This window comes from Cadophora gregata (genome assembly GCF_030347475.1).
Source record: "Cadophora gregata isolate MNR1 chromosome Unknown scaffold_16, whole genome shotgun sequence".
Taxonomy (NCBI): Eukaryota; Fungi; Ascomycota; class Leotiomycetes; order Helotiales; family Ploettnerulaceae; genus Cadophora; species Cadophora gregata.
Genome location: NW_026695939.1, coordinates 591,281 through 616,664, shown reverse-complemented (window position 1 = coordinate 616,664; position 25,384 = coordinate 591,281). Strand labels below are relative to the sequence as shown.

At 48.7% G+C, this 25,384-nt stretch overlaps 9 protein-coding genes across 9 annotated transcripts; 4 read left to right on the top strand and 5 right to left on the bottom strand.

Moving 5' to 3' along the window:
- The first annotated feature begins 73 nt into the window (after positions 1-73).
- On the top strand, positions 74-8,342 carry ONS95_005461 (uncharacterized protein). The gene is made up of 5 exons (XM_058498870.1): positions 74-164; positions 226-818; positions 873-975; positions 1,025-3,488; positions 3,559-8,342. Exons 1-5 carry the CDS (start codon positions 160-162, stop codon positions 3,970-3,972), a joined length of 3,579 nt encoding a protein of 1,192 aa, XP_058351136.1. The 5' UTR covers positions 74-159; the 3' UTR covers positions 3,973-8,342.
- ONS95_005460 (uncharacterized protein) lies at positions 4,589-8,342 on the bottom strand (the record flags this gene model as incomplete). Its single annotated transcript, XM_058498869.1, has 2 exons — positions 7,903-8,342; positions 4,589-7,825 (listed from the first exon to the last, which is right to left on the bottom strand). The coding sequence occupies exons 1-2, from the start codon at positions 7,999-8,001 to the stop codon at positions 4,589-4,591; spliced, it is 3,336 nt and encodes a 1,111-aa protein (XP_058351135.1). The 5' UTR covers positions 8,002-8,342.
- A 191-nt stretch (positions 8,343-8,533) lies between these two features.
- ONS95_005459 (uncharacterized protein) lies at positions 8,534-11,111 on the bottom strand. Its single transcript, XM_058498868.1, has 2 exons — positions 8,842-11,111; positions 8,534-8,789 (listed from the first exon to the last, which is right to left on the bottom strand). Exons 1-2 carry the CDS (start codon positions 10,009-10,011, stop codon positions 8,634-8,636), a joined length of 1,326 nt encoding a protein of 441 aa, XP_058351133.1. The 5' UTR covers positions 10,012-11,111; the 3' UTR covers positions 8,534-8,633.
- Positions 10,365-11,096, top strand: ONS95_005458 (uncharacterized protein; the record flags this gene model as incomplete). The annotated part of the gene is made up of 1 exon (XM_058498867.1): positions 10,365-11,096. The coding sequence occupies one exon, from the start codon at positions 10,365-10,367 to the stop codon at positions 11,094-11,096; it is 732 nt and encodes a 243-aa protein (XP_058351134.1).
- A 128-nt stretch (positions 11,112-11,239) lies between the features above and the next one.
- ONS95_005457 (uncharacterized protein) lies at positions 11,240-12,567 on the bottom strand (the record flags this gene model as incomplete). Its single annotated transcript, XM_058498866.1, has 4 exons — positions 11,240-11,430; positions 11,483-12,175; positions 12,227-12,450; positions 12,500-12,567. The coding sequence occupies 4 exons, from the start codon at positions 12,565-12,567 to the stop codon at positions 11,240-11,242; spliced, it is 1,176 nt and encodes a 391-aa protein (XP_058351132.1).
- Positions 12,568-12,877: 310 nt separating this feature from the next.
- Positions 12,878-14,625, bottom strand: ONS95_005456 (uncharacterized protein; the record flags this gene model as incomplete). Its single annotated transcript, XM_058498865.1, has 3 exons — positions 12,878-14,032; positions 14,088-14,360; positions 14,416-14,625. The coding sequence occupies 3 exons, from the start codon at positions 14,623-14,625 to the stop codon at positions 12,878-12,880; spliced, it is 1,638 nt and encodes a 545-aa protein (XP_058351131.1).
- Positions 14,626-14,991: 366 nt separating this feature from the next.
- FSL5 (Trans-enoyl reductase fsl5) lies at positions 14,992-16,117 on the top strand (the record flags this gene model as incomplete). The annotated part of the gene is made up of 2 exons (XM_058498864.1): positions 14,992-15,539; positions 15,592-16,117. The coding sequence occupies 2 exons, from the start codon at positions 14,992-14,994 to the stop codon at positions 16,115-16,117; spliced, it is 1,074 nt and encodes a 357-aa protein (XP_058351130.1).
- A 69-nt stretch (positions 16,118-16,186) lies between these two features.
- MDR1_2 (GTPase-activating protein) lies at positions 16,187-20,250 on the bottom strand (the record flags this gene model as incomplete). The annotated part of the gene is made up of 5 exons (XM_058498863.1): positions 16,187-16,524; positions 16,575-17,607; positions 17,667-19,643; positions 19,702-19,935; positions 20,002-20,250. 5 exons carry the CDS (start codon positions 20,248-20,250, stop codon positions 16,187-16,189), a joined length of 3,831 nt encoding a protein of 1,276 aa, XP_058351129.1.
- Positions 20,251-20,779: 529 nt separating this feature from the next.
- ONS95_005453 (uncharacterized protein) lies at positions 20,780-25,266 on the top strand (the record flags this gene model as incomplete). Its single annotated transcript, XM_058498862.1, has 3 exons — positions 20,780-21,298; positions 21,368-21,803; positions 21,848-25,266. 3 exons carry the CDS (start codon positions 20,780-20,782, stop codon positions 25,264-25,266), a joined length of 4,374 nt encoding a protein of 1,457 aa, XP_058351128.1.
- Positions 25,267-25,384: the final 118 nt, after the last annotated feature.

Here is a 25,384-nt window from a genome sequence, read left to right as displayed (position 1 = left end):
CTAATCCCTGCAACGGCCAGTTGCCTATGACGACGAACTGGACGCCACATTTTGACGCGATCCAGGACCCAAAGTGTCGCAACTTTTTCCTGCTACAACCTCTACAACTTTCCAAGGTATGCAATACATTGCTGGCATATATCTCCCCAGTTAAGACTCATGAAGTAAATATGACCTATTTTCTCACTCACTACCTGCATTTCCTCTGCTAAATTTTGTCAATAGTGGGTCATTTACCCCTCTCAATCGCCTCACAACAAAAGACCGACCCAACTTCAAACAACGAAGGTCCGACTCTGCAAGTCAACAAACGAACTCGCGTGGAGTCCAGCTTCCCATAGAGACAAAGCTGACTGGTCTAAATCTCCCGCCTCACCACGAAACATTCTATACGCCAGAATCAACGAGCGAGAGAAGCATAACACTGAGCGACATTGGCAATTCAAGCTCGCTTTTCTCCTACGACTCTCCTGCATCTTTTGATTTCGGCGGCGCGATCAAATCTGCTAAAAGCGATCGCCCGATACCTTTTGTGTTCGGCATACCCAAAGAGTCTCTTCGACTTGAGGGAACACGACAGAACAGAATGGTCAACGAAAGATCGCCTGCGAAGGCGCCTCTGCAGACGGTAGCACTTAACGAGCAACCACCAAAGCAGGCAGATAACTCATATGCCCCTAAGCCGCAATCAACAGTGCCACAATTTGGCCAACCAACATTCCCCTCGTCACCTTTGCATCGTGCGCCGGCAAAAGACTCAGGTCTGTTTATTCAGCCCAAGTCCCGCCCAGAGCATCATAGAGATGGAGAAAAACCAGGTATGAGAAGGAATGGTACAGTGCATATTATGATACTAATTTGCCATGCTCTAGCACATCCTCACGTTCAAGCCGCCAAGGACTTCGTTCGAAAGGTTGTCCACAATCCTCTCATGCCTAGAGCCCCATCTCAATACCAGCCAGAGTTGAAATATGCGTACGGATTCCATATTCTTGAATAGGATGCAAAGGCTGATGTGAAATAGACCGTCACCAGTTAATACTGCATATCGAGCACCTGTGCCTCAGTACAATACATACACTACAACCAAGGCAGCACCACAACAACTTTTCAGCTCCTTAGGTGGCCCATCTGGCGGATTTCAATCTATTAATTCCGGCAGTAACTACATTGACCTTACCACAGATAACTACAGAGACAAGTATGTTGCGCCATCAGCAGAGTCATTCGAACCATACACTTTCGTAGATCCAGCAAAGGCACAGGAAGATCTCAAGGCCCTGCTGGAGGGTGCTATGGAAGACGAAGATGATATGCCAACAACTCGATCTCGCAAGAAGAAAAAGGATGCCGAAGTTGACGGTCTTATGGATAAGCTGAATGGTCTGAGTGTTGGAGGGGAGAAAATCGCGGTCACTTCTGACGACGAAGAGGATGAAGATGATGGCACTGTTGAAGGAGTCAAAGTCAAGTTGTTGCCCCATCAAGTTGAAGGTCTGGAATGGATGAAGGGTCGAGAGCTTGGAACTGGAAAGAAAGGAGCCAGAGTTCCGAAGGGAGGAATCCTAGCAGATGACATGGGACTCGGAAAGACTCTTCAATCCATTTCACTTATTCTCACCAACCCCAAGCCGACTGACGACGCTACTATCACAAAACGCAAATTACCAACTGGTTTAGAGAAGACCACTCTTGTTGTTGCTCCTCTCGCCCTCATCCGTCAGTGGGAGGCTGAAATTAAGGACAAGGTGTCGAGCTCCCACATGCTTCGAGTATGTGTCCACCATGGCCCACAACGCACAAAGCGTTTCCAAGACCTGAAGAAGTTCGATGTTGTAGTTACAACCTACCAAATTCTGGTCTCAGAATTTGGAAGCTCCTCAGAACATGCAGACGGCGTTAAGGCTGGATGTTTCGGTCTTCACTGGTATCGTGTCATTCTTGACGAGGCACATACTATCAAAAATCGCAACGCTAAGGCTACTCAAGCCTGCTATGCGTTGAGGAGCGAGTACAGGTGGTGCTTGACCGGTACTCCTATGCAGAATAATCTGGATGAGCTTCAGAGTCTGATCAAATTCTTGCGTATCAAGCCTTACGATGATCTGAGAGAGTGGAAAGATCAAATCGATCGCCCAATGAAGAATGGTAGAGGAGATGTCGCTATCAAGCGCCTCCGGCATTATCTTAAGATCTTCATGAAGCGTCGGACGAAGGAGATTTTGAAGAAGGACGGCGCTCTGAACCCTGGAGGCAAGCCATCGGTTGCTGGCGAGGCCAGTACGACCGGATTCAAAGTTACGGAACGTAAAATTGAGAAGGTCTTTGCAGAATTTTCTCCTGAGGAACGACGCTTCTATGAACGTCTTGAGCAACGTACCGATGCTAGTATTGAGCAGATGATGAGCGGTGAGAAGGTCAATTACGCCAGTGCATTGGTCCTTCTGTTGCGTCTCAGACAGGCTTGCAACCATCCAAAGCTTGTTGCTGGCAAACTCGCCAAGGATAGCGAGGCTCTGGCTGCGGACTCGAGTAACACGAAGAAGTCCAAAACTTCAAATGCTGATGTCGATGAGATGGCGGATATGTTCGGTTCTCTGGGTGTCGGCTCAAAGAAATGTGAAGTGTGTCAATTGGAGCTAGGAAAGACTGCCATATCGGAAGGTGCCATCCGATGTCTGGACTGCGAAGCTGATCTTGAGGCTGTTTCAACTAAGACGAAATCTCGAAAGGATAAGAAAGAGAAGAAGAAGCGCAAGGACCGCAGTGAGAAGAAGTCAGAGCCAAAGCTTCTTACTCGTAAGCCACGAAACCGGAATATCATCGAAGATAGCGATGATGAGGATGAGGACGCCGAAGGCTCTTGGGTTGTGCCTAAAGACCAGCAAGGCTCCTTGACGCTCGGTAAAGCTGGTGGTCTGGCTGACGAGAATGCCGAGGGTGGTGGAGAGTGGCTCAATTCAGAAGATGAAGATGATTCGTTTCCAGACCTTCAAGATATCAAACCTCAAACGAAGAAAGAGGTCGTCAGCCTTGATTCGGATTCAGAAGACGATTCAGAAGACGAATCAGAAAAATATTCAGACTCAGGTGGAGACTCCGAATCGGATTCCGATTCCGATTCGGCCGTTGAAGATGAGCTTGATGGGTCTTCTGACGAAGGAGCACAATTAGCTACCATTGTCACGTCAACCAAGATCACACATCTCCTGAAGATTCTCAGCAAGGAGATCGACCAGCACAAGTTCATTGTCTTCTCGCAATTCACATCCATGCTGGATCTCATTGAGCCCTTCCTCCGCCAACGAGGCTTCAAGTTCACTCGGTACGACGGAAGCATGAAAAACGATATGCGCGAAGCCAGTCTCTCCAAACTTCGCAACGATAAGAACTGTAGAATTCTACTCTGTAGTTTGAAGTGTGGATCCCTCGGACTTAACCTCACAGCCGCAACTCGTGTAGTCATTCTTGAACCGTTCTGGAATCCTGTAGGTTCCTTTTTCACTCTCACAAACCCAATCCTCATCATGACCAGTTACCCCTGCTAACACTCCACAGTTCGTCGAAGAACAAGCTATCGACCGTGTTCATCGCCTCACCCAAAAGACCGACGTAATCGTCTACAAAATCACCATCAAAGACTCCGTCGAAGAGCGTATCCTAGACCTGCAAGAGAAGAAACGCGAGCTCGCCAACCAGACCATTGAAGGTGGCAAGGGCGGCGCAGGCAAGCTCGGCATGAAGGAGATCCTGCAGCTTTTCCGTCGCGATGCTGAACATGCGGCGCCGCACTCCCCCACGGCTGCGAACTACGACTTGGGCGCTAAGCCGAGGATTTTGAAGGAGGCTGGGTCTTTGCCCACAAGTAGTGCCGGGTCGAGTAGGGAAGTTTCGGTTGCGAGGGAAAGAAAAGTCACGCCGCCGAGTGCGACATCGAAAAGGGAGGATGCGGTGTATGGTCGAAGATGGTAATTCGCCTTTCCTGATAGGACTAGACTCTAGATATGGGTGGCTTTCTTCATCTGCACTGGGGCATTAGACATTTTGTTTCTTCATTTTTGTACTTTTTGGAGCATGACGGAGTTTGAATCTGGATAGACTCGAGCACTAGAGTACATAGTGGTTGGAGAAGATACCCATGGTGGGGGGGAGATGGAATGATGGGTTGGTGGGTTGGGTTCACGGCTTGTGACGACTTTTTACGATAGATGACTATGGATATTACGTTACTATGACTTTGAAAATAGGCGATTGACGAAGTTTTGTTGCATCTCGCACGTTTGTTTACATTTGAAGGTGAAGGTGGTCAGGTGAATGGTTGTTGTCTGGAAATTGCTTATGGTCTCTCAGCATTGGGGATTGCGGTATCAACAATTGTTGATGGAATTGAGTGAATATGGAAGAAAGCAGCTTAGAGTACTCTTGTCGAACTTATACAATAGAACTTTAGTATTTCAGAAAATATTTTGACAACACACAAGAATTTGAAAAACTCGTTCATTAAGCTCAGGTTGGTACAAACTTGATACAATATTATCATCCAATCTACGGAAATGCAAACGCAGGGTATTTCCAAGTATGAAAGCGCTTAGTAGACCTCAAGCACATATCTCAGATCCTCCTTCAGTCTTTCAATCTCCTTCCTTGGATCCACCTTCTTCCCAACCGCCTTCGCATCTCTGGCAATAGCCTCCTCCAAAACTTCCGTAACATCCGGAACAGGCCAGGTTGGACCACAAAGGTAGAACGCGCCCTCTTCCTTGATGTACGCCTTGATGATATCGCTGATGGTCTGTCGCATGCGGTCCTGGATGTAGATCTTTTGCGGCTGATCACGCGAGAATGCACGGCCGAGGAGAGTGATAACCCCGGCGTCTTGATAGGCTTCCCATTCCTCGCCGTAGAGGTACTCCTCGCGTTGATGGCGAGAGCCCATGTACAAGAGGATGGAGCCGATTTCCTTGCCTTGAGCCTTCTGCATAGCACGGTACTGAACGAAAGCGCGGAAGGGGGCAAGTCCTGTGCCGAGACCGGCCATGATGAGGGGCGCGGTGTCTTTGACGGGAAGCTTCATCACGGAGGGCTTGACGGATGCCGTGACCTTTGCGCCGATGGGGAGCTGGCTTAAGTACCGGGTAGCTTGACCAAAGCGGTCACGGCCTTTGGTGTCGACCCAATTGACGACGACGATCATGAGAGCTACGGTTGTAGGCCCAACCATTTGACTGGAGGCGATGGAGTACTCTCGTCTCTTCATGGGTGAAACGATCTGGGCGATGTCGTGGAAGCTGGGATGGGCGGACGTAAATTCGAGGAGGATATCAGCGAAGGTGATTGTGTCGACTTCAGCGCGGCGCTTGAACTCGTTGGCACCTTCCGGACCACCAAGGGTAAGGAGCTCCTTCCTCTCGTTCTCATCTGATGCGAACTCTGCTAGGGCTTCGTAGAACTTCTTGGGTGGCTTGCCGAAGATGTCAATATTCTGTACCAGAGACTGGAAGATTGTTCTGGTCTCGAGGACTGCTGGATCCTCTCTGGAAGGAACTTCAACCACGTCTTCCGCATTGAGACCATAGAATTTCATGAACTCGATAACATCCTCGACATCATTCTCAGCATGAATGCCAAGAGCTTCACCAATGTTGTACTTCAGACCTGAATTGCCCAGGTCGAACTCAATGTGGAAGATGTTACGATCATATGTCAGAGGTGTTAGACGACGATTCTCCTTGACAGTGATCTCGTAGGTCTTGGTAGACAAGTCAGGTCTAAGAGCAGTCCTCGTGCCATAAGCCTCCTTGAAAGCAAGAGCCTTGGCAACGGATTGCCAGTTTTTGAGGAATGCAGGTGGCTCCTTGTCTTCCTTTTCGAAGCCTGTGAAGCTGCTCGAGTTGATAGTCTGTGGAAGATCTGGTACTTCTGCATCGACCTCAACCTCAGCCCAGGACTCCGGGATCTCCACTTGTCGAAGGACCTTATCCAGATCAGCTGCAACCTCGGTCAACAGGGTTGAAGTGCCGTTGATATTAGCAAGCTTCTGGAATCCGGTTTCCAGAATTTCGAGGCGAGCGACTTTCAGGAAAGCCAACTCTGTAATTAGTGCCGCAACAGCAGCATCCTTCTCAACAGCTGATGACTGAGCCGGGTCCAGAATAAACAAGGAAATGCTTCTGAACTTGATTTCATTTCGGACAGAAGCAGACAACTTCTTCTCCAGATCTTCGTCCTTGACTCCAGGAAGCGAAAGGACAAGTGAGCCACCAGTCTTGATGTTTTTGACAATAGCGATTTGTTTAAGAAGCTTCTCCTCCCCGACGACAGTGACATCAGCCTCTTCGATTGGATAGAATGAATCAACCGATTTCTTGGATGTTCGAATGTCGGTTCTCACTGTGCCGCCTTGCACCAAGTTATCGTGAGTTTGGCTGAGTACAACGTTGCTGGCTGAATCTCCAGAGAGCAACTTGCTGATGGCAACTGGCGCAGTTGAGGCTGCAGAATCCTGGACATCCCAGAAAGTGTATTGCTCAGCTTGTGTAGTGTTGAGCAACTCAATCGGAGCGGCCTCATCAAGTGACTTGATTGCAAACTTCTGGAAATAAGCGGCCACGGAGTTTGGTGTCAGCGTCTCGGCTCGTGAATACTTCAAGTCCACGACAGTAGGGGGAGCGCGCCATTTTTCTGAGAAGACAGTCGCGGCGAGGACATCTTCGTAGAGGTTCGAGTGCACAGATTTGTCATTCACAGCTGTCGAGTCCACGACCTGCCCAAGAACGGCGATGGTTGAAACAGAGTTGGGAAGCACTTTCAGGAAAGCGTCTTCAGAAAATGGCCTGTACACTCGGACGGTGACAACACCAACGTTTGTTCCCTGTGAAGCAAGCTGCTCTGCAACTTGTCCAGCTAGAGAGCTTTCCACGCTGCCGAATACAACCAGAACAGTCTCTGCAGAGTTACTGCCACGATACTCAAAAAGGCCATATGCAGTACCAAGCTCATTATTGAAGGCATCCAGAACGTGGGCCGCCTTCGTCTCGGCATCAGCTCTCTTGCTAATCTTGGAAATTTCTTTCAAAACGTTCTTGTACGCAGTATCCAAGCCGGACTGGTTAAGAACATCGATAACTCGCAGAGTGTCCCGACCAACATTGACACCATCGTAGATATGGATAGTTGGGAGAACAGTGGCCAAAACGGTCGAAAAGAGCGACATGTGCTGAGCCTCATACGGAGATGAGCTAGAAACAAGTCCCAGCCCTAGTTCCTCTGCAACAGTGAAGGCAGTCGCATAGTCAGTGACGAGCCCACGGGTAGCACCAGGAGCATAATCTACTGCTGCAATGTGCGCGACAAAGGGGTTTGCGATAGAGTATAAGAGGGAGAGCTGATCCAAAGCTGAACGTAGGTTGTGCAAGCTCGAAGATGAAGCTAGGAGGGATTGCGGAATGTGTCTCTTTGCCAGATCGAAATCCTTCGAAAACATATATCCCAAGGCAAACGACCCAGCTCCCGATCGTGTTTGTAAAGACGCAACTTCTGTGGTATATCCGTTGGCATTTACAGTATTGGCAGCAGACCACGCCTTTGCAGCAACATCCAAATCGAAGGACTCGGGGGAGTACGAGAAGATCTTGTCGGAGAGAGCGTACGCGACCTGTTGAACCAAGGTTTGCGCAGTGAGGTAGGTAGGTCCACTGATCGATGAAAACTCTATTGGTTGGCCAAAGGGCAGACTCGATGATTTCTGAGTAAATTGGGGGAACGTGGTGGAATTATCATCACTCGAGTTCCATATGCTCGCAAGGACATCACCGCCAGCAGGCACCTGCAATTCCACGTCAGAATAGCTCTTTGGTTGCAATTTCATTGTGTGGTGATATGATATGAAATGTAGTCACTTACCTGAGGTTTCTTCGTAGTCTCGAGGCCAGAAATAGGTTCAGCTGCCTTGCGTTTCATACCCCTACTTGGCGATAAATCCAAATCCATTGGCTCACCCATACTGAACTGCGCTTTGACAGCTTCACAAAAGCTTGTAGTATCAAACTGCAGTTGATATTTATTCGACTCAATTGCTTCAAGTTCCAGGTGACTTGAAGTTGAGTGAAGACTGGTGATGAAGTGGAGAAAAAAGTGACGGGCGGCAAAATCAACAGCTTACCTACCTCTTCTACGAAAGGAAAGGAAAGGAAACTTAGCCTGAACTAATCAATTGTAGTCTAGCGTCCAATATCACAAGCAGCATCCATTCCGGCAGTGGAGGCTGGATTGCAAATTAGTCGGTATGGGGGGGCCCAGACAAAGCAGAAGATGCGCCAAAGTTGGAGCCAGAAGTGAAAAAGTCGAAGCACGAGAAATCACGCCTTCATCCTAGTCAAGACAACAAAAATCGGCAAAACGGGCGAAAGCATTCCGGGCCTAGGCTCTCGGACCGATCTCGGAGAGCTCGGGATAATCATGTGACACTCACCACGAACAAGCGAGCGCTCCAAAATCCGAGTAAATAGAGCCTCATTACTGACGCTACTGATCAGCTGGATCGACCACTACCCGACTAGATGAATGACTGATGTGACATCTAAGAAATCACTGGCTTGTATGTAATTGACTTATCTACCACGCCGCTCTACAACTCAACCCAGCCTCAACCCAACAACCCTCTCGATTTCGTCTTTGGCAGTACTTTCCGCATGCTGCTCTGCATCATGCGAATGGATCCAGTCCTCACGAGGGAATGACAGGCTACTTGGATCTTTAGCTACTTTTCCCCAGTCTGTACGATGCCACATCTACCACACGCGTCAGTGACAAGTTTGTGTTCGGCAGAGGAGTGTGCTTTACTTCTCTGGTTGCCTCACCGGTACGCTGTACAGACTTCACACGTTCGTACCGAATATTTTGATATGCACGTAATGCTGCAGGAACATATTTCGTGCCTGCGATACGGAGGCATATTGCAATGGTCACCCCGTCCTCCATTGCCTGCGCAGCTCCTTGGGCGCTTGTGGGAAGCATGGGATGGGCAGAATCACCCAGGAGAGCGATTCGTCCCTCTTTGCTTACCCATGTTAGCAATGGGTCATGATAAGCAGCGTCCCATTCCAAAATTTTCTCTTCTGGGGTATGGCTTATAAGACGGCGGCAAATGGGATCCCAGTCTTGGAATATGTCGTACAATCGTTCTTTTCTCGTTCGAGATGGGCCATCAATAACAGTTTCAGGTTTGTATGTAATGGCCCACGAACAATCCTTCCCATCTTTCAACGTTGAGAACAGAAAGTGGACATCATGACCAATCCAGCCCGTGAATGTATCTCCGTTGGAGCAGAACTTTGCCGTTTCCGGATCTTTCAATACTTCGTCACCAGTGAACCAACTTCGGAAGCACTTGTGCCCAGATGCGATTGGCTGCAGGTGATTTCCGAGCACAACGTCTCGTCCTTTGGAACGAAACCCATCCGCAGCTATCACCACGTCGGCCATGACCTTTTCACCGGACTCGAGTAAAATTCCTGCTGCATCACTGTCTTCGAAATATTGCTGGCAGCGCTGACCAAGGTGAATGGGGATTCCCATTGCTGATGCATATTGGAACACAATCTCGTGAAAATCGGCTCGGTGGCCATTGAACATTGGCGCCTCTGGATCTTTGGGTGGCATCCTCTGGTTGAAGATGAGTGCTCCATTTGATCTGTGAAGATTGAAGCCGTTCTTTCCTAATTTGATTGAAAGTGGATCAAAAAGATCGGATACCCTCTCGTCACCGGTGGCTGTCTTCCAGCGTCGCAAGATCTTGCCAGCGTTGGCACCGAAAGAAATCACATCGCCGAGAGGTTTGAGTTCTGCAAAAGACTCGTAGATGGCAACAGACAGCCCTTGTTTTTGACACTCTATAGCAGTTGTGAGTCCACCAAATCCGGCACCAACGACAATCACGTTCATACGTTTCCCCAAGTTGCCATTGCGGCTAGCACTGGAAGACTCATTCGATGGGTTTGCATGAGTTTGCATCTTGGTATGATGTGATTACTATCGTCTCCGCCGTGAAGGCTCACGAATTTACACATCTGTATTTACAATACGTGAGTAATCGCCGGCGGATATCACAGTCCGCAGGATTCAAAATACAGAACACACATGATTCCGTCCCGGTTGAGATATTTTTGCTCCGGCGGCGAAAAAAAAAATATGGAAGTGGTCCACGAGAGAAAGGGCCGGTCTCGAACTGGCCTGCTGCGGCAATTTCATCTTCATCCCCTTTTCGCCGGTGGCCTAGGTCCTTACTATCTGAGGTTTTGCATTTCCAACAGAGTGGAAAACAGAGCGAATAATTCTGTCATAACGCTGCCGACGATCAAAGAGGCATGATATCGATCCTTGAACCAAATGAGCGAGCCGATCTTCCAACCATTTTGTGCCTCCATGGGGCCGGCACGAATGGAATCATATTTCGATTACAGGCACGCATGATAATCCGCAAGCTATCAACAGTGTTCCGGTTCGTCTTCATCGATGCACCATTCGAGTCTGTAGCTGGACCGGGTGTTTACCCAACATATGAAGGAATCGAACCGTATCTCTGGTGGCACTGCGATGAAAGTGCAGCTATCGAATTTGATATCTCGCCGGAAGAAATTCGACACAGACGACAGATAGTGCAAAAATTGCTTGCTACGCAGCTGAACCAGACAAAGGCCGTGGGCATCATGGCTTTCAGCCAGGGTGCGAGGGTCGCAACCGGCATTTGCTTGGATTCTGTATTGGGAAAGCAGTTGAGATTCGCTATTTTGATCGCAGCAACTTTTCCGGCATTGCACGTTGACGACTGTGGGAGAAATTCTTCGTCTTGTGGAACAAAAGTCTTGTCGAGTCCAGTTGGTCCATCCAAGCCAATAATAATTCCATCGGTTCACATACAAGGCACAAAAGATCCATGGAAGTTGGAGGGCTCTCGTCTCAAGGACACATATTTTGAAGACAGCAATGCGGAATTGGTATCTTTTGTCGGGGGACATGCGATTCCTGTCGCTCCTAGAGATGTAGAGAAAGCAGTTGCTACGATTTTGAGAGCATGGGCACGAGTTCAAATAAATTAACGAGTTTAATTCTTGCTGTCATGTGTCTCTCCGTTTCTAGTCTGATACGACCAGTACATTTCCCACTGCTTCCAAGCTAACTTCTTCAACAAAACCCTTTACACAAACCGCCATTCTTGCCATTCATTGAATTAAATCAGCAATTACTCTCTATCCAGAGAAAATTTAAATGTTGAAAATGTGGTGTACAGCTGATCGGTTCCCCAGATGGTCTCTTTGCTTCTCAACCATTCGGGATGGTTGATAGCATCTGGCCAATTATGCATCTCCATGGATACAGCTGCCATGTCTTTGGCAATCGAGCCTCCTTGGTGCTTCTTTAGACTGACTTTGTCTGCATAAAGATTAGCATATCTACAGCCGAAAGAGCGTCTTAGTCGACTGACCGTTGACAGAGCTCCAGGAATGGACATGTAGGGCCTCTTGATCCGTGTAGAGTTCAACTTTAATACCCGAATAGTCTGATTGCAGAATGGCAATGGCTTGGTCATCTTTATGCCATGGTTGGGATCGTGCGATCAAGAACGTCTCGTCAATACCCGTTACAGGAGCATTCTCAGGTTCGGCAGGGTCGATTTTCCGATTGTCTTTTATCCGCCGCTTACCTGACCAAAAATCGAATATAGAGCCTTGGGCGTTGCTTTTCATGTCTCCGGTTGGCACATTGCCCTCTTCCATTGCAAATCTGAATCCAGAGTATGGCAGCTGCAGGCTGTGCTGCGCCACAGTGTTGTTGGTCTCCGCTGCAAAGCCGTCAAGATTCCAGAATACTTGCTGGCTCAGACTGACAGGTGACGAATCTCTGACAGGTGTTAATCCTATGGCGATGTTCCATTGATATGGAGTGACAGTATGCGTGATGCACGCCCCTGGGGTGCCAGGAAAACCGTTCCAGCCTCTATCGAAGATAACAAAGGTGATCGAGTTGGACGAGTGGGATGCTATATCCATGGTACGACGACCCCAGCCTTGTTCACCGCCGTTGAACGTTGATGTTCCTTCATTACCGTTGGCGGAGGTCTCGTACCGAACGCCATCAATATCGAAGCTCGCACCGCTAATTATTCCCGCATACCGTCCTGATTTGCAATGGTCAGCACCGTAACAGAACATTAGTAGGGGACACAAACCTATGACCCCATTTAAGAATGGATTCCCTTTGTAGTTTGGGTATGAATTTGCGTTTTCATAGCCCAGAACTATATCTCTTTCGACCCCATGTGTATCATTCATCCACAAATTGGCCAAGGCTCCGCCGTGAGTTGTGAAAGCAAGCCGTATACCTTCTGACACTATCTCATATTTTCCCTCCCGATTCGTTGGAAATAAAACCGTTTTGGCAGCGAAAGGGCTTCTGAAACGAAATTAGTCAGGGCATGTTAAAGTTAACACAATGGACTCGCCCTCCTGTGAGCACTGATTTGGTGGCGGCCCAAATCATGGCCATGATGGTCATCCATGTTAACTCCATTGTAGACGGTGTAGATCAGATTGGGTTGAATGCTATCTAAGGAGATAAAACCACAGCTTCAAGGCTGCTGTGTTTCACGCGGGTCACTGGACCAGTACGTAGGCCAAGCGGGCGCCGGCGGATTTATTTACTTTCAACTCGTATTTTAAGCGAACGGCCCAATTCAATGCTCCGGCTGGCGGTGCCCAGTCGGCGGGCAATAAGTTGTGCAGCGACCTTGAATTACCGCTTCACTTTACGCTTAACAAATTGAAACAACTGATACGTGTATCTCATTAATGAATTTGCTTACAGTATCTACTACCCATTTCTACCACCCTGGAACCGAGTTTAGGCGTATGTAGACGCCTTCTCTAGACATCATCGCTGGAGCTCGCTCGACCACTCCAGCAGTGTGTCGATTGGCGAGCTCCGCCTCAAATCTACCAAAAAATGCCACAACAAGACAAGCCAACTCTGCTCTTTCCCACCACTGCCCGATGCAGTTTTTTGGTCCGGCCGAAAACGTTAGCATGGCAAAGTTGCTCAATGATCCGCCAGATCCTGCTCGGCCTTGGCCCATCCATCGCTCAGGATTAAATAGGTGAGCATCCTCTCCCCACTGGTCTTTGTCGTGATTAATAGCGTCTGCACAATACGCGATTGTTGTACCTTTGGGAATCTCTGTGCCCAAAAGCGTTGTTTTGCGGACGGCAACACGTAACGCAAATGGCAGCGGCGGATAGAAGCGCAAGGTCTCGCTACATACTGCATTGAGATATGGAAGAGTATCGATTGTAGACGCATCGACGGTTGTCAGGCCTCCAGGCCACTTGGTTCGAATCTCTTCTCGTAGCCGAGCTTGCATTCCAGGGCGCTGGCCGAGCTCAAAGCAGACCCAGTCAAATGTAATGGCCGTCGAAAGATGCCCAACGACTAAAGACGTCATGACATGATGCATCAAGTTTTCTGAAGAGAACATGCCACTTCGAAGTGCAACAGTGATGATATCCTTTCCCGCAGTACTCTTGTCAGTCTCTTCATGTGCCAACTTCTCTTTACGAGCTTCAATAATTTTCACAGCCCTTTCTCGAACGTCTGAGAAGGCACGATTCAGAGCCATGTTGCGTGGTTCCGGTATGTGTCTGAGGACATCAATTGGGATGTAGTTCATCAACAAGCCAATCCATGGAAATACAGGATTTGCCCGAGACAAGAATTTTCGATATACCTTGGTAAGTTCCCGGTGTTCACCATTTGGATTACCAAGGGAATTGAAATGGTAGCCCATTCCAGCCAAGCCGATTATGTCCAGTGCTGCCCGGATGCTCCAGTCGGTGACGAAAACCTGATGGTCACGATTGTTCGATTGTCTGATTTCATCCTCGATACCGTGGATCATCTTTGTTGTTTCTTCCCAAAAAGTGGGTATCAATGTTTTGATATGTACAGGACTAAAAGCAGGCATCAAGTGCTTGCGCTGTGTCTGCAGCATCGTCACCAAATTGATCGATTGGTCGATTGTTGAGAGCTTTACATACCTTGTGATCCTCTCCGGTAGCGAATTGCATGCCCTTACCAGTTACTCTTTCAGCCGCGAACTTCATGAAAGCTGGATGATCATAGTCATCAACTTTCTGAACTAGAACTTCTGCCAATTCTTTTGGGCTAGTCACTAAGATCCTTTCTTGGTTGAATGCCGCGTAATATCTCAGCAAGCCCCCGTTTGGGACTGACTCGGAGATTCTACGAGCAACAGTCCACTGCGGCTCCCGGAAAAAACCTCTTTCGTTGCCGGTGAATAGGTTTCGGGTCTTTGATTGGTTATCAGAACTCCGATCTAGATGTAGCAATGAAATGATGACTTACCGCTGGAGTTGGTAACTTCTTGAAAGAAGTGAAGTATCTCGGGTAGAAATGCAAACGATAGACAGCGTATGAGCACACTGCCCCGATCGAATACTGAAGGAAGACCCATTGCCACCGAGGGATCTCTTGACCTATCAGCGTCCGTAGCATCACGAATACAGTATTCGCGAGCCAAAGCAGCACGCTAGACAATATGAGATAGGTCATCATGTTGCTCGTGGTCAACAATGTCCTAACAATGAGTTTGTATAATTCTTTCCAGATTGGCTTTAGAAGAAATGATTCCGAGATCATTTAGAGTGGAATGCTCAGTGAGTTCGACTTGCCTTTCAAGGTCCGGTTCCCTGCATCTAGCAGGACTTTGTGCCCGCCGGTCCACCTCAGTCCGCCGGGCAGATGTGCCGGCCGGCGGATTCTTCATCGGCATGCCACATCGAGCAATGAGCATGTAGTCCATGAGATATTGCTTACCGTGCTATCATCGATATGTAAACAGGGTATTGTATTTCTGAACATCTACCCAATTCCTTCACAAATCTTCTATCATCCAGCTGTCAATCTCAAACAACGACTATCATGGGCTCTCTTCAAGCAGAATTCCAAACGGCAATAGTTGGCACACAAGATGGTGGTCTCAAGATCGCCCACAATGTGCCAATTCCAAAATTGGAGGATGACATGATCCTTGTTTCCAACTCGGTTATGGGCCTCAACCCTGTGGATACCAAAATGACTGGCAATCTTTGTACCGTCGGAGCTGTCGCCGGCATGGACTTTGCTGGCGTTGTTCTGGCTGTTGGCTCGAACGTTACAACTGCAGGCGATATTGCTATTGGAGATCGTGTTTGCGGCGCTGTTCAAGGAATGCATGCTTTGACACCAACAGTAGGCGCTTTCGCACAGGTGGTCGGGGCCAGCGACGTAGTGACGCTGAAGATTCCGTCTAGTATGACTTTGGAGGAGGCAGCTTCATTAGGAAGCGGAGTAGGAACCATCGGCCTAGCTCTATATCAATCGCTAGACATTCCAGGAACGCCATTGAAGCCAGCGAAGGAACCAAGGTTCGTCTTAGTATACGGTGGAAGTACTGCTACCGGCACACTCGCTTTGCAAATTCTCAAGCTGTAAGACTTCGAGCTTAGCCATGATATAGTGCCGTTACTAAGGGTTCTCCAGATCCGGTATGAGGCCGATCACCACATGTTCACCCAAAAACTTCGATCTTGCCAAATCCTACGGAGCAGAAGCTGTGTTTGACTACCGGTCAGCTTCGGCAACTGAGGACATCAAGACATACACCAAGAATTCTCTCAAATACGTACTGGACTGTGTTTCCGAGCCAGAGACGATGCGTTTCTGCTACAAAGCTATCGGCCGGGCGGGAGGAAAATATACGGCCTTGGAACCATTCGCTCCATCCTTACACACGAGGCTTACGGTCCAGCCTGATTGGGTGCTGGGTCCGACTCTACTTGGCAAGGCAATTGGATGGGGTCCTCCGTTTGAGAGAGAAGCCAATCCGAAGATACGAGAATTTACAATAGACTGGTTCAAGACAGTTCAGAAATTATTGGATGAAGGAACGCTACGTCCTCATCCAGTACGAGTATTGACAGGTGGGTTCGAGGCGGCTTTGGAAGGCCTCGATCTCTTGCGAGAAAAGAAGGTATCGGGCCAGAAATTGGTCTGTAGAATCTGTTGATCTCAAGAGGTAGTAATTGTGAATGGCGAGGCATCTCTCGATAGCTATATGATACATTTTCTTGTCGCCCTAAGTATGTAGCAGGTTCTGTAGACGAACAAGCTCGTAATACCGTCCTTCTCTTGCCATGAGATCCCTGTGAGTACCCTGTTCAATCACACGCCCTAGGTCCAACACGAATATTACGTCTGCGCGTTGAATGCTAGAAAGTCTGTGGGCGACAGCAATGGTTGTGCGACCCTTGGCAGCAGCGTCAAGCGCAGCCTGGACGACTTGTTCCGATTCAGAATCCAACGCACTGGTACTTTCGTCAAGGAGAAGTATCTTTGGATCACGAATGAGTGCCCGGGCGATACAGACTCTCTGTTTCTGTCCACCAGAGAGCATGGATCCCTTGACTCCAACATCTGTGAAGTGTTAGCCATTACCATTTTGTTAAGCGACGGAAGCTGCTTACCTGTGTCGAAGCCGTCTGGAAGTGACTGAATGAACTCGAGGATGTTTGCATCCTTGCAAGCTTGCATGAGTTCCCCGTCGGAGACGGCCTCCTCTTCTTTCGTACCCATCATGATATTGTCTCGAATCGTCCCTTGATATAACATGGGCTCTTGTGCCACTAACGCGAAGTGCTGGCGGTATGCAGTGACATTGAGCGTGGTCACATCGATTCCATCTAGATAGATGGCGCCACTTGTGGGGTCGTAGAATCTTTCAAGGAGCGAAATTGCTGTTGACTTCCCTGACCCTGATGCTCCAACAAGTGCTGCGTACTGGCCAGATTTAATATGAATATCAAGTCCCCGAAGAGCGATTTGCGACCGAACTGGGTACTTAAAATGAACATTGCGAAACTCAACGTCACCTTGCGTACTCTTCAGAGATTGACCCTCAATCGAAGAGCTGTCAATGATCGGCTTGCGATCAAGCAAAGTCTTCATATCAGTTGCAGCTTGTTTGGCCTTCCCTAAATCAGGCGCAAAACTGAAGATAATTCCGGCAGACTGTGCACCAAATACCGTAGCGGAAAAACAAACGAAGAATTGGAAGATTGAGTACTCGTGTTGAGCAATGAGTTGACCGCCGTACCAAAAAGCAAGGGCATTGACCGCAAATCCAAGGCTTTGAGATGCCGCGTAGAGTGCGCTGGAGCGCAATACTGATTTAAGGGAGCGTATCCCTTGCTCATGCAACTGTTGGCGATAGTTGCAAAGAACTCCATTCTCTCTCGTCAAAGATGCCACAGTACGAATAGCGGAAGTGTTTTCGCATGCATAGGACGCAGATTCTTCGTAAAATTGCTTTGATAGAGCCTGGAACCGAGCGAGCACCCATACGCGGAAGAAACCGCAACCAAGGACAATTGGTACTGTAGAGATGCAGACTAAAGCCAGCTTCCATCCAATCGCCAATGCAATTATGAATCCGGCAAAAAGAGTGACTATGGCGGAGAGAATCGTACTAAGCGTGGAACCGGAGATTCCGGCCAAGTTCTATTCTCGAAGGTTAGTGATTATTGACTTTGGCAGGATTGGGCAGTGGCAGTGCATACATTGGCTGTAGAACTGAGAAAAGACGTCAAAGCGCCTGGTGAATTTTCAAGTCTGTCAAAAAATGCGGCATCTTGTCTTAATATCGCTCGGAAACAAGCATTTCGGGCTCTGCGGACCAGTTTTTCGCTGCACCATGCTACGACATATGCTTGTACTAAGTACGCGAAGAGCTGGACGATAGCAAGTAGGAAGAACATCCACGACCAGAAGCTGACCTGAGACTTTGCGTTGTCGTCCTGGGGTAGTGCAAGGGAAGCTATGGATTTAGCAAAAAGGACCGATTGGGCAGGGATTGCACCGCCTGTCACGAATGCGCAGACTATGCCAGTGAGACCATAGGGCCAGTCGGGTATGTTGAATGACGCCACTGTTATGACTAGACGCCAGAGTGAGTACTGCGGTGCTTTTGATCCCGTGGCGCTGTTGGAAGATGCCTCCTCGGTACGTGAATCTCTTTTTTCGTCCCTTGAATTCCCACTCAATCGCAACACTCCACTTCTACGTGTGATATGAGGAACCGAAGCTATATCAGAATTTGTCGATGTGTTGTGATCTACTATCCCCTGGGCCTCAACAAGGGTATGGTAAACTCCCTTTGCTTCGAGGAGGTCGTTATGAGTGCCCTGCTCGGCAACCTTTCCATGGGAGACAACTATAATGTTATGGGCTTTTCTGACAGTGCTCAACCGATGTGCAATAACAATCGTAGTCCGTCCGCGAGAAGCGCCGTCTAACGCAGCTTGAACTATGCCTTCACTTTTTGAGTCCAATGCTGAAGTCGCCTCATCTAGCACCAGTATTTTGGGGTCTCCGATGATTGCCCGTGCAATAGCTATCCGTTGTTTCTGACCTCCTGACAAAAGAAGACCGCGGATGCCGACATTGGTTTGATATCCTTGGTCAAGGTTACAGACAAAGTCATGGGCATAGGCTGTTTTTGCCGCTTTCGTGATCAGCGCCACAACCTCTTCGTCATCTTCCGGTAAATGCTCGTATTTGGTGCCAACCAGACCATACCTAATATTCTGTGCGATTGTCGTGGCGAATAAGACTGGCTCTTGTGAAACAATGCCCACTTGCTGGCGAAGCCATTGTAGATTAAGCTCCTCAATTTTGACGCCATCAAGCAGAATTTCACCTTCCAATGGCTCGTAGAAGCGCTCAAGAAGTCCTACTATAGAGCTCTTCCCAGATCCCGATACCCCTACGATTGCTGTCGTTTTGTTGGGGCGTGCGTTGAAGCTCACCGAGTCCAGAGCAACTACGTGTGGCCTCGAGGGATAGACAAGCTTGACTTCACGAAATTCAACAGTGCCTTTGAACTCGGTGTAGTCGATTTTGGACCCTTTCGTCTCTGTCGGGTCAAGAGGAGAAGGTCGGTCGATTGTTGAGTAAATCTTAGAGGCCGCTGCGATCGCAGTCTCGAATGCTTGCATATTTGGCGCCACATTTCCCAAAGCAAAAGCTCCCATGATGATGGCCAGTAAGATCGTGAGAACATCACTCAGAGAGCATTCTCCTTCTGCAACATATTTACTACCCAGCCAAAAAGCTAGTGCGTAAGACAGGTAGATGTAGCACATCATGAATCCAACTGTAGCCGTTGTCGTGACTTTTGTTCGGAACGCTGGAGTCTCAGCATCGGCCAAGTGTTTGTCGTACGATTTGACCAGCCGATCTTGCGTACCGGCTGCAATGGTATTTCTGATCGAGCTTATTATCTCTTCGACAAGTGACCCTCCCGTGGCATACGACGCGAGGGAAAGTTTCGACCACCGAATAGACAAACGGCCGAGTGCTCCTCCCGTAAGAACAATAGCCACGATGGTTGAAGTCAGGATCAGTGCCAGTTTCCAATAGCGAATATAAGAGATGATATAGGCCGTGACAAAAGTTGCGATGCCTTGAAGGAACAATGCTAATTTTCCTGAAATTCCGTCTTGGAATAAGTTGGTATCTGCTGTGATTCGAGTTGTCTAAAGAAGGGTTAGTGATTCATATAAATAAGTCGTGGCAATCAAGGGTTCAACCTACTATTTCCCCAGCTCCGAGAAGATCAAAATAAGCCATATTCTGTCGGAAGATACCTGCAAGATAGTTTGCACGCACTTTGGCGGCGATGTGTTCCCCGACATAGTTGAAGCCAACGGTGGCAATGTAAATCGTAGCGAATTGGCCAATAGCGAGATAGACGAAATACAACGTCAATCGATTTATCTCATGAATGAAGTATGAGCCCGTCACAGTGCCTAGAAAGAACCCTTGGAACTTTCCACTATTTCAGTACTTGACGTATGAGCTTTCCTTTCGGAATCCTCAAGGTGACCAACTTACGGTACCGGCAAGGGAGCCATAGATGATTGTCATCAAAGGCAAACTTGCACCTGCGACAATAGCACTGAGTCCACTGACAGCGAGGAACAAGAGGTCAGAATTCGTTGCATAGCGAAAAAGCGTTCTGTACTTGACGACCGTTGTTGGGCCATCGACCTGACGGGAGAGGATTGCTGCTGCGTCGCTGGTCAGATGAGAGTACGTCTTGTTGCCAGAGGCAGCTTCAATATCATTATTTTCAACCATCATACCTGGTCGGTCCAGAGATCTAGAGGGGGAGTAGCGGTTTGTTGTGAGGATTGCGCGTTGCTCCTAGGCCGCCTGGTAAACAGTGGTTTGTTTGCCTGTTGTTGGTAACTGCTGTGCCGCAGCGTCCGTGCATACCTACTTTACTGTACTGTACATGCGACATGCCACCCTAACGGATCGGACCGCCGGCAGGAGGATTTGGACCGGCGGAATACAACGGTGGATTTTAACCTTAAACATAATGCCGGCGGCAATCAACTCACCCCTTTTCCACTGGTCTGCTTACCAGAGCCAACTGCAGCACTAGAATAACCACCTCAAATGCTGGTAAAGAAAGGTTATGAACACCAAAATAGGCTTACTTGACAATTTGTAGTATCGTGATAGACATAACCATAGTCTCGCCCTTAAGTATTTAAGCTTCGCATGAATTCGTTGCAAAGCAAAATCAAAATAGTTACCCATCGTCCATCCATCACACATAGCTGTTACGAAATCTCTCCAAAATTTTGGATCCCACCGTAACACCATGAGTGGTCAAAGCAGTGAGCCTATCGCTATTGTGGGTATCGGTTGTCGATTTCCCGGCGGTTGTGATACTCCATCCAAGCTCTGGGAGCTTTTGGTAAATCCCGAGGATCTCTCTCAAGAGATACCGTCCGACAGGTTCAACGTAGACCGTTTTTACCACAAAATTGGCAGTCATCATGGCACGACCAACGTACGCCGTGCGTATATGCTCTCGGAAGATATATCGCAATTCGACCATCAATTCTTTTCCATTACGCCGGACCAGGCTGCTGCTATCGATCCACAGCAACGCCTACTTCTCGAGGTCACATACGAGGCCATCGAATCTATGGGGTGTACCATGGAACAACTTCATGGCTCGGATACTGCCGTTTTTGTTGGTATGATGAATAACGACTACCTAGTTCAGCAAGCTTTGGATGTTGATTTCTCGCCTAAATACAACGCTACGGGCGTGGCAAATTCCAACGCATCGAGCCGCGTTTCTTATTTTTTCGACTGGCATGGTCCATCCATGGTATGCGTTCTGGACCGTATATTCCGATTATATCAGATTGAACATTGATATCTAACATTCTTTGTACAGACACTCGACACGGCATGCTCTTCCAGTCTGGTTGCGGTATATGAAGCTGTGCAAGCGATCCGAACGGGCACGTCAAAAGTTGCTGTCGCCGCAGGCGCAAATCTGGCTCTCATTCCCTTAGCATACATAACGACCAGCAATCTTAGCATGCTGTCCCCAACAGGCAAAAGCCGAATGTGGGATGCCGATGCAGATGGCTATGCTCGCGGTGAAGGCGTCGCATCAGTGGTCCTGAAAAAATTGAGTGACGCAATTCGAGACGGTGATAATATTCAAGGCGTCATTCGGGAAGTAGGCGTCAATCATGATGGTAGGACAGCAGGCCTGACGATGCCGAGCGCGACTGCTCAAGCTGATCTTATCCGCCGCGTATATCGTCAAGCTGGTCTTGACCCCCGAGACAGGAATGATCGGTGTCAGTTTTTTGAAGCCCATGGTAAGTTCTCTTATGATCACCTGGAACGCAAGCTAATAAATCAGGTACTGGTACCCAGGCGGGTGATCCTCAGGAAGCCGAGGCTTTAAGCAAAGCATTTTTCGACGAAGAGACTTCCGCTGACGACGACATGCTCTTCGTTGGCTCAATCAAAACCATCATCGGTCATACTGAATCTACAGCTGGATTGGCCGGACTGCTACGAGCTTGTTTGGCTTTGAAGCATAAAATGATCCCTCCGAATCTCCTTTTCAAGCAATTAAACCCAGCCGTGGCACCTTTCACAAGCCATCTTCGAATTCCTACAAGTGCTCAGCCCTGGCCGTCACAACATGGTAACGATGTCGTTAGGAGAGCAAGTGTTAACAGTTTTGGGTTCGGCGGTGCTAATGCTCATGTAATTCTTGAATCATACGATTCTACGACAGAATCTACGACAGAATACACGACTGAATCTACGACTGAATATGCAACGGATTCTACGACAGATTCTTCTCACAGCATTACCTTTCCATCGTCCGCCTCAGAATCAGCCGACTCGGACATGTTATCTCCATCAGTACCATCCATCCCTTTCGTATTCTCGGCCACAACAGCGGGGTCGTTGAAAGCAAATTTACGTGCTTTTGATGCCTATCTCGAGCAAAACATTGACACGCTTTGCTCGGCAAGTCTAGCGCATAATCTGGTTACCAAGAAAATGGGATTTCCAAATCGAGTTTCTTTTTCGGCTGGTTCCCTTCGAGATCTAAAAGCTCAAATCCTACATACTCTGGAACCAAAGGACGGTAGTTCAAGCAATATTCCAACTACGCGCTTCTCCGACAAACCATGTATCTTGGGTGTGTTCACTGGACAAGGCGCTCAGTGGGCAACTATGGGTACCAAACTCATCACCTCAATACCCATCGCGTCCTCCATTATCGAAGAGCTGGACCTAGCACTCTCTACACTCCCGGAAGAAGACCGGCCGGCGTGGAGTCTCATGCAGGAACTACTCGCCACAAACACGTCTCGGTTGAATCAAGCTGAGATTTCTCAGCCACTTTGCACCGCTGTTCAATTGGTGCTTGTTGACTTGCTCCGCGCCGCAAGAGTCAAGTTCTCGGCTGTAGTTGGACATTCTTCGGGAGAAATTGCGGCTGCCTACGCTGCTGGATTCATAAACAAGCGCGACGCTATGCGGATCAGTTTCTACCGTGGGCACTATGCAAAGCTTGCTTCTGGTGCTTCTGGTGAACCTGGAGCGATGATTGCAATTGGAACGTCCATTGAAGATGCTCAGGAGCTATGCCAGCTGGAAGATTTTGTTGAAACTCTTCGGGTAGCTGCACACAACTCGCCCGAAAGTGTGACGCTCTCTGGTGACTCGTCAGCCATTGAAAGGGCGAGGCTGGTTTTTGAGGAAGAGAAAAAATTTGCCAGACCATTGAAAGTGGACACGGCTTATCATTCGCAGCACATGAAGCCTTGCGAACTACCGTACCTGAGAGCTCTCCGCGCGTGTGGAGTGGAAGTGTTACAGCCTCCCGTAGAAGCTCCCCTCTGGTATTCAAGCGTCAAAGATGGCGAGCTTATGGGAGCAAGCTCGACAATAAGTGCGGAGTATTGGGTAGACAACATGATCCAACCGGTCTTGTTTTCTCGCGCAGTTGCTAGAGCATGGGAGTCATCTGGAAACAAGTTTACTTTCGCACTGGAAGTCGGGCCACATCCAGCACTGAAAACCCCGACACTTGATACGATCAAGGCACTTGGAAGTGCTATACCTGGTTACTCTGGCACTCTATATCGTGGAAAACATGACGTCGAGGCTTTCAAAGACATGCTTGGAGCACTATGGACCGAAGCAGGGTCAGCCGCGGTGGACCTGCTGGCATTTGAGAAGCATGTCCGAGGTGCACACCCATCTTGCTTTCAACCCATCCCAGAACTACCAAGTTATTGCTGGAACCACGATAGACGGCTATGGTGTGAAGCGCGCTCTTACAAACATGAGCGTTCACATGAGCTCCCATATCATGACCTCCTCGGACGACTTACCTCGGACAGCACTGCAGACCAATGGCGGTGGCGGAACGTCCTCGACGTGAAACAGATGGCCTGGTTGAGTGGGCATGCCCTTCAGGGTCAGACCGTATTTCCTGCAACAGGCTACATTGCTCTTGCAATGGAATCTGCCATGCAGGTTGCTGGGTCATCATCTGTTCAATTGGTGGAGTTGCTGGATCTGGACATTGCCAAAGCCATTGTCATCAGCGAAGCTGCAGCCACAGAGCTCGTCATCTACATGAATCATATAGCCTGGAGTGAGAATCAAGAGGTCACGGCAGAATTCTCTGTTTACTCTGCAGTTGCAGCCAAGGATTCAGCTGGACTAACCTTGAATTGTCGCGGCAGCGTACGTCTAACACTCGAGACGAATGCGCCAGGACGAGCTGCAGTACCACTACCACCAAGGGAGATCCACTCTGTCAACATGTCAGAAGTCGACGTGGAGCGCTTTTACTCCTCTTTGCGAGAAGAAGCCGGCTATACATACGAGGAGCCATTCAGAAACATTACGAAGCTTTCGCGTCGGCTTGGGCTTTCCACCGGGACTATACGAATTCCCGAACCAGAGAGCAACACAACCCAACTCGTGTTTCATCCTGCTATAGCAGACTGTGCCTTACAGGGCATGTTTGCAACATATAGCGCCCCTGGTGATGGCCCCATAACGTCAATAATGGTGCCGAAAAGTTGTCGTCGAATATCTCTAATCCCGTCTCTTTGGCGAGCTCAGACTGAAAGCAGTGTGGATTTTGACTGTCATTTGACAAAGAGCGGTATAGTCACCGGTATAGCTGGTGATATTGACATTTACTCTTCTGGATACGAAAACAAGATGATGCAATTCGAAGGCCTCAGCTTTGTCCCATTTGCCGCGGCGACGAAGGAAGAAGATAGATCGCTATTTCAAGAGGCCATATGGTGTCCCAACAGTCCAGATGGCAAGCTTGTGCTCGGAGATCGTGAACCAACACCCGAGGAGAAGCAGAAAGCACTCGATGCTGAACGTGCGGCATTCTTCTACATGTGCAAGCTTGTTCAATCTGTCGAGCCGGGTGTCCGCGCAAGCCTCCCATGGTATCGTCAAGCATTGCTAGAGAGTACCGAGCGAGTGGTGGATTGCGCTCGAAGTGGCGCTCACCCGTATGCCTGTGAGTGGTTGAACGACACTGCCGAGGAGATTTCCTCTATGATGGATAGGCAAGTACTGTGTAAGATCATCCAAAATGGATTTACTAACTCCTTTCAACTAGCTATGGTGACGATGCTGACTTCAACATCACGCGTGCTGTTGGCGAGCACCTACCGCTCCCAGAGGTCATGTCCGGAGAGGTCAACATTCTGGAATACATGGCGCAGAACGACTACCTCGGGCGTTACTATAGAGAAGCCGCCGGATTTGAATCTCTAAATGATTCTGTTGGTGGTCTTGTTGCTCAAATTACCAACAAATATCCACACATGAACTTCTGCGAAGTTGGTGCTGGAACTGGCGGTGCAACCCAAGCTGTCTTGGATGTCGTAGGCAA